Raw genomic sequence first — 7,876 nt, 5'->3', positions numbered from 1 at the left:
CACACACACACACACACACACACACACACACACACACACACACACACACATATTAACTAGGAAAAAACTATATATAATGCACAGATCTTAGCTGTCATTTGAGGAGTTTTGACAGTGAATCTGTTTCGTACCCAAACTCCTGTCTAGATGCAGCACACAGTGTTGCTGCAGAAATATCTGCTGTGTTCTTCCCAGCCAGTGCCCTAACTTTAGGCAGCATTGCTTTTCAACCATGTGGAGTAATGTAGAGGATTGAGTAAGTGCAGTCTATTGCTGGGCGGATGTTTGCACGACTAGCTCTTTCAGTCAGCATAGCATCTGATAGCCTGTTGTTGCTTATTTCATATTGCTGCTGTACACCTTACAGCACTCCTCACCCACATACACTGTATATATAAGGGGTAGTGAATTACTGAATTAGAACACAGATTATTCTCTTATAGTCTGAGAGGTCGTAAGGCTGAAAATGAATCTCAGAAAGAAGTTGAGATACTGGAGGGTTTCCTTCTGAGGTTGCTGCTGAGGACCTGGTCCTTCCAGTCTTCCAGCTCCTAAGGCTACCTCCGTTCCCCAAACATGGCCTTGTTATTCAGTGTCTGTTTCCATGGTCAGCTACCTTTCTTCTGTGGTCAGGCCTTCTTTTGGTTTGTTTGCCTGTTGTAAAGATACTATAGTCACATACACTGATTACTCCCCACCCATCTCAAGATCTTAAAGGCCTTTCTGTAGTGGGAGTGAAACAGAACCCAGCTATTGACTGTAAACATCTCAGGATCCATTTACCCTACTAGTTAGCCCTCTTTCTAGCTCTCTCTCTTCCCTTCCCTCTTTCTCCCTGAGTAATATTCCTTGGAATGTTTGTACCACATCTAATCTGCATGTTTGCCAGTGAATCTGTATTTGTTTTTTTCCTGGTTTGGGACTATTAAGAATATATCTTGGGCTGGAGAGATGGTTCAGCGGTTAAGAGCACTTACTGCTCTTCCAGAGGTCCTGAGTTTAATTCCCAGCAACTACATGGTGGCTCACAACCATCTGTAATGGGATCTGAGGCCCTCTCCTAGTGCATCTGAAGAGAGCAATGGTGTACTCATATACATAAAATAAATAAATTTAAAAAAAAAAAAAGAATAAATCTAAGCTGCTGGAGAGATAGTTCAGTGGTTAAGAGCTTCTGTTGCTCTTGCAGAGTACCTTAGCATTCCCAACACCCACATGAGTGACAGTAGGCTGTAACTCCAGTTCCTGGTGATCTACATCTGTCTTCTGATCACCGTGGCAACAGGCATACCATGTACACATATACATGCGGGCAGACACTTACATAGAATAAAAATAAATCTAAAAGTTTTTTTTAAAAAACTTAATTATGAATTGAAAAGCCAGCATGGTGATCTGAAGCTGAGGCAGGAGGATTGAGAGTTCTATCCAGGGTGACATATGTATTCCAGGCTAGCTTTGCTTACACACAGACCTGTGTCAAATCTGCTATAAACATATTAATTTGTAGTCTTTGTGTGGCCCATCAGTTTTTATTTCTCTTGGTTAAGTATCTAAGAAGTAGACTTTCCAGGTCATGTGCTTCACAGGAACCTGCCTGACTGTTGCCTAGTGCTGAGCCAGGTCAGCTTCCTTTCCCACTGAGTTGTGCTTGTTTGCCTCTGGCAGTGTAAGTCTTGCCTATTGTGTTCTTGTAATGAATCTGACAAGGAGGGTGGTGGTGGATTGGTTCCTCAGGGTTGTCAGTTTCATTTTCTTCTAAATTTTTTAGCTTTATTGTTATTTTTAGGTCTGTGTATGTGCCTTTTGGGATGGGAGGTGGGGACACACAAAGGTATTGATTTCCCCCTAGTACTAGATCTTCAGATGACTGGGAAATCTGGGAACTGAACTTGTGTTTTTTGCAAGAGTGATTTATGTTCTTAACCACTGAGCCATCTCTCCAGGCCTTCAATTTCTCTTGATGAGTAGTACTTCAAGTGATTAGTCATTAATGATGTATAATTCTTAATGATATATCCAAAATTGTTTTTTCTGCTTTTTAATTGGGTTGCCCTTTTATTTCTTGATTATGTAGAATGATTTGTGTGTTTTAGGCATAAATTCTTGTCAAATACGTTTTGGCTTGGTTTGTTCTGTTTCTGTTTTTGTGTTTTGCAGGCTCAAGCCCAGAGCCTTGCATATGCTCAGCACACGCTGTACCTCTGAGCTGTCTTCACCACATTGACTTTTTTTTTTAAGGTAACTGCTATTTTCACGTGGTTATCTGACCAGTGTTCATTGCTACTTTCTCAGTTCCAGAACATTTATTTTCACACACCCCTCCCCCAAAACAACCCTTACTTCCTCCATCAATACTCCTAACACACACACACACACACACACACACACACCATTTGCTGGCGACCACCACTCAGTGACAGTAAAGTTTTAATTCTGATAAAACCTCAATCACCTTTGCATATGGTTTATTTTTTGTGGCCCCGGGAAGCTTTGCCTGCCACTGAGGTGAGAGGATGCTGTTTTCTTCCAGGAGCTCTATGGTTTGTTCATTTGTTTGTTTTACTGTTTAGCCTTAGGTAGGGTCTGTCTTAGATTACCGTTTGTGGTTTGAGAAAGAGGTTGCTGGATATTCACTTGTTCTCGTTCCATTTATTGAAAGAAACTTGCTTTTCTCTTCTACTTTTCAAAACTCGAACATTTACACTGTGGCTGCAATTGCTATGCTGCTGCCACTCTGTGCTGGGAAGCATCAGAAATCTGTTTGACTCATGTTCATCTTCCTCATGAAGGAGTAGATGTGAGTGAGCATTGCCCTCAATGGAACTTAAATCCAGTGCGTATTACACTTACTTGGATGTTAAGGAAGCCGTAGATTAGGTGTTTGATGCCTGCTTATATCATATGGAATTATTTCAAGATACAAATTTGGGTCTTTGTTTTAGAAAAAGGATTCTCCGCTGGGCATGGTGGCTCACGCCTTTAATCCTAGCACTCGGGAGGCAGAGGCAGGCGGATTTCTGAGTTCGAAGCCAGCCTGGTCTACAAAGTGAGTTCCAGGACAGCCAGGGCTATACAGAGAAACCCTGTCTTGAAAAACCAAAAAAAAAAAAAAAAAAAAGATACTTTTACAAACTCATGTACTCTTTGTATGTTTTCTTCGGTTTTTATGCATTTAGTTGTTACTCATGGTGACAGACCCTGGCCTCTGCCTCATGGGCTAGTAACTGAGTTGCTGTTCTGGGCCTGGTTTGTATGATTCTCCCTGTGCAGTACTTTTCTTATATAGGCTAAGCAGCCATAAACAAAAGTGCTGAGATCCAGTGTGCATCTGAGATGCTCAATGAAGCTTATACACAGATCCCAAAATCTAAACACCTACTGCACCTGAAACATTTCTGGTCCTGAGCAATTAGAGATACTGAGCTTTTATTATAGAGCTCTCTCCCTTTGCCCAGTTCCTGCCTATGAACACTACAGCTTGTTCTATCAGGCTACAGCTGTTTGTCAAGGTACCTTAACTTTCCCAGCTAAACCCCAGGTTCACTGAGACCTAGAGAGTTTGTCAGTCAGTCTTGCTGGCAACATGCCTACTGTGCAAGGACCCTTCTAATGATTGTGTAGTCAGACAGTAGATATTTTAGCACTTCTGTTTGAATTGGAGACAGAGGAAAGGGATGTGTTTTACTGATGGTTTGGCCACAAAGGTTGCATACTCTGAATGACAATTTTAGGAGGAGACGTAAGTGTCTTTTCCTTTCAGGAGGACAACCTGTAATTATTAGTTGCTATATAGGTCTCTATGTAGAGGCTACATTAACACTTAAGAGGAGGTCTTTAGAGTCTGGAGAGATTGCTTAGAAGCTAAGAGACCATACTACTCTTGAGAAGGACTGGAGTTTGATTCTCAGCACTCACATCAGGCAGCTCTCAACTGCTTGTAAGTGCAGTTTCAGGGCAGCCAGCGCCCTCTTCTAGTGTTTACAGGAACTGCACTCCCTTGCACATACCCACACAGGGTCATACACATAATTTTTTTATTTTTATTTTATTTTATTTTTAACAAAGGAGCTTTTTAGAACACTAAAACTGAAGTGAGTATTGGATGCTCATAATTCTGGCATCATAAGACCAAAGCAGGAATCTGGGCCCCATGCTTGTTGCCTCAGGTACATCACAGAACCAAACTTACACTGGCCTTAGGGTTATGTGGTGTCTAATCCATTTCTTTCACCTCTGTGAATAACTGAAAATTGACTGTACTCAGGATTGGTAATACTGTTCCAAAGGCTGCCCTTGGCAGTGATTTCCTGAAAGTGTGTGATCCCAAGCATGGACCTGCCCCAGACGCTGTGCGCTAGATCAGCTTTACCTGAGTAACAGGTTCTTTTCCTTCCACTTGAAACACATTTAAAACTAGAAATCACCCAAAACTCACGATAGCTCTCAGGCCTGCCTGCACGTTGTAGTTAATAAATTGGTGTTTTGACTCTTACGCAGATTTTTTTTTTTTGCACAGTGTCCAGAGACAAGTTAGATCATCTAATTAGGTGTTCAATTCCGAGTGGCTTTCTCTTTCTAAAGTAATCAAAGCGTTTAAAGGTTAAAAAACAAACCTCATGGCTTCAGACTCCTGTACTGGTGGCTGGGTACCAGTAAAATGGGTGTCTCCAAGGGCCTTGCCTGGTCCACACAAGGAATCTCACATAGAGCTGGAAGCAGTTCTCTTTTCTGAAGGGGTTTTGTTTCTCTGAAGCCCCTCTGCCCCACTTGTTGTGTCTTAATGTGTAAGCAAAATGCCTGTGACTTCCTCATAGCTCACTAACTACTACCACACTCTAAGAAGGACAGTTTTTCTTGACAGTCATTTTATGCCTGCCCTTTCTATTTCTAGACCAGAACACCCTAGCAATAAGTAAAGAACCTTTGGCTTCCCACCCAATCAAGATCACCAAGACAGCAACTCAAAAGTGCCCTGCTGTGAACATCTTGTTAGAAAGGCCCTGCAATGCCAAGTGAGTGGCAGGGACACTGCGTGATTTTGCTAGTTGGTGGCATTGGGTGTAGTTAAATTCTGCATTCTTTTAGCTTCTACATGACTGAAGTTGTTTTGAGCAAGGTCTTGTAAAATCTGTGGTGGGTCAATAAAACAGTGGTTCCATGGCAGGCATCAAACACTTGCATTGTAAAGAAGCCTCCAGCACTCGGCATCATTTAGCTGGTATATACAAGTTGGCTGACACTTTGTATGGAGCAAGAATCCTTGCAGTGTGGAAGATTATTATGGTACAAGAGCAGTGGACAGTTATGGTAGGAGCTGAGTTTTGTTTAAACAAACCATTTGCTTACATTTGAATGCCTTCATCCTTCTGTGTTCTCAGCTCACTGGATGAAAGTGTGGCAACAGAGGAGGGATCGGAGAAAAGGGAGGCTCCCCTCCCCATCTCCAGAGAAGACCTGCATCAGAGAGAAAGGCAAACTCCCCTCTCAGTCCCACCCAGGATGCAGCGCAGCATTGGTGCTTACTGTAGCCGGTTTGAGCAATTCCTACGGATCATAGCTCATGAGGCTATAGGCTCCTTCAACCCATGGCTAATAGCTGAAAGGTCAGTACAATTTCTGTGGGTTGTGGGTCTGTTTACAAGCAAAGGACTAAATTTTACTGGAGAAAGGATCAGCCGAGGCCTTATTCTTTGCTTTAGGGTCTGAGGTTCCAGTGGCTTGTGGGCCTCTGTAAACTGCTCTTTAGATGCAGGAAGCTATGAAAACTTCATGGTCTTTGCCACCTGGAGGAGTGGAGTGCCCTTCAGTCTCCTTCTCTTGGGCTAACTGTCAGGCTGAGCTCAGGGTGCCCTAAAACACTGTAGACTAAGGGACTAAAAACAAAAAGGCTGTATTTTTCACAGTCTGGAGGCTGGGAGTTATCTAAGATGGGAGTGTCTGGTGAGTGTCCCCTTCCTGGCTGGCTGACAGCTGTCTTCTTGCTCTGTCCTCTAGTGACAGAGGTCTTCTCTCTCTCCCTCTTGAGGCACCATTCCCATGATGAAGAGTCCACCCTTGTGACCTCATTTGAACTTCATTTCCTTCTAGGCTCAGGCCATCACATTGGGAGTTAGGGCTTCAGTGCATGAATACAGATATTCAAGTTGGGGCTAATTTTTTGATGCTGATGGTGAGGAGTGTACTCTCTCAGAGGGCACACGTTTTGCTGGGCAGGAAACAGCCATCTGAATCCTCATGATGGAGGCCTGCTGGCAAGCTGCTGACTGCACTGCTCTTACTCATACCTTGCACCCCAGGTCCCTCCTCTGAGTTCCACTTTAGTACAAAGTGAAAGGTGCTTTTCATCATTGAGCAAAGTAGTAGATGGCTTATGTTTTTTTTCTTAAGTTTTAAACATGCCTCTTGTTTTATGTATTTCTGAGCTTTCACTATCCTGCACTGTTTCTTCTTAAGTAATTGGAGGCCAGGTGCTTTGCCAGGCAAGATGTGCACTAAGAAAGAAAACTTGAGACTTCAGGGAACCTAGATTCCAATGTGGGATATCCAGAAAAATGACAAAACCACTTCCCGGGACATTGCCAGGGAGCATAGGCAACAGCCAGTCCAGAAAGGAAGAGGAAGATAGGGGGCTTCAGAAGCCATGTTGCTTTGAGGCAGGGGGAAGAAAGGAAACCCCTGGCCTGCCACCTGCTGTGTCGAGTGAATGAGCTGTGCCCTTCTGTTTCCCTCACAGTTGGGTAGAGAAGCAGTGGTGGAGGATATATAGAGAGCTTGTGTTCCCTATATATATATCCTATATAGGAACACAAGGACGAGGTGGTCACTTCTGCCTCCACTCGTGGTGATTTAGACCTCTTCTCCCCTGAGGGTAGCTGTTAATAGAAAAGCTGGGTTAAAAATAAAATGCATACATTTGAAAGTATCAAGATCCTAACTAGGTAATGAAGAACAAGTAGGTCAGGACCCTGGAGAAGAGAGCGCAGCCCATGGTGTGGTGCTGAATGGTTCACTCTGGAGGGGAGCACTGCCACAGCCTCCTGAGGCTGGAAGACAGAGGCTGGAGCCACCAGCTAATAGCTGAGGCTAGTGCCTTACTGAAGTTTCTTCACTTTGTTGGTTATGGTGCTGGTATTGAACCTAGGACCTTGCATACTCTGGGCCAACCCTCTACTGCTGAGCTACGTCCCCAGGCCTTGTAACACTTCCAGGTGAAACCTTGAAAGGTTGCATTCTCTGGAAGGTCAGGTGATCTGGGTATAAATGGGTCTTCGTAGGTACCACACGCAATGTCCCATCTTCTCAGTTGCTGAGGTGACTCTAGACGCTGTTGTTCTCCAGGCCCCATATGTAAATAAACATATCTTCTTTGGAGGAAATCATATCATCCTAGGAGACTTGGTTTACTTCTGTCTATTTTATAGTGAAAATAGCCAGGCAACAGAGAAGCAACACTGACAGCAGCACATCCACAGCAGCCCAACAGTGAAACTGTTTACAGACTCAGGCAGCTGCCTGCTGTGTAGAAACAAGAGACTCAGCTTAGAATCTGCCAGAGGACTGGGAGCGCGCCAGAATCCAAACATACATCCATGGGGGTCTGGGGCGGGGAACCATACTTTCTGAAATGAGGAATGTATTGGATAGGCTCAGTAGCAAGTTGGACACAATAGAAGGGAAACCTGGAAGCTTGGAATGTGGAACTGTGTGTGTGTGTGTGTGTGTGTGTGTGTGTGTGTGTGTGTGTGTGTGTGTGTGTGTGTGTAAGGCAAAATTAAAGATGGAAAGTGAAATCGGGCAACTAGGCAATCATGTGAGGTTCTGCCTTGGGAGAGGATAGTAAGAGAAGGACTCTGAACCAGGCGTGGTGGCGCAC

At 43.9% G+C, this 7,876-nt stretch overlaps 1 protein-coding gene across 11 annotated transcripts in view; it reads left to right on the top strand.

Moving 5' to 3' along the window:
* Kiaa0753 (KIAA0753 ortholog) overlaps window positions 1-7,876 on the top strand; it is a 51,919-nt gene that overhangs the window by 41,509 nt on the left and 2,534 nt on the right. For 9 of the 11 annotated variants that reach the window (XR_003845153.1, XM_029546351.1, XM_021213038.2 and 6 more), the window contains 2 exons: window positions 4,895-5,015; window positions 5,382-5,606. Coding sequence is in view for 10 of the 11 variants with exons in the window: in XM_029546351.1 (XP_029402211.1) it covers window positions 4,895-5,015; window positions 5,382-5,606 (346 nt within the window). In the remaining variant the exon portion in view is untranslated. Of the gene's footprint in view, window positions 1-2,160; window positions 2,242-4,894; window positions 5,016-5,381; window positions 5,607-7,876 lie in introns of those variants that run through there. The other 2 variants (XM_029546355.1, XM_029546356.1) reach the window with 2 other exon arrangements.

The sequence above is a fragment of the Mus pahari genome, chromosome 14 (genome assembly GCF_900095145.1).
Source record: "Mus pahari chromosome 14, PAHARI_EIJ_v1.1, whole genome shotgun sequence".
Taxonomy (NCBI): domain Eukaryota; kingdom Metazoa; phylum Chordata; class Mammalia; order Rodentia; family Muridae; genus Mus; species Mus pahari.
Note: the sequence above shows the minus strand (reverse complement) of the source record. Positions and strands in the feature narration are given on the sequence as shown.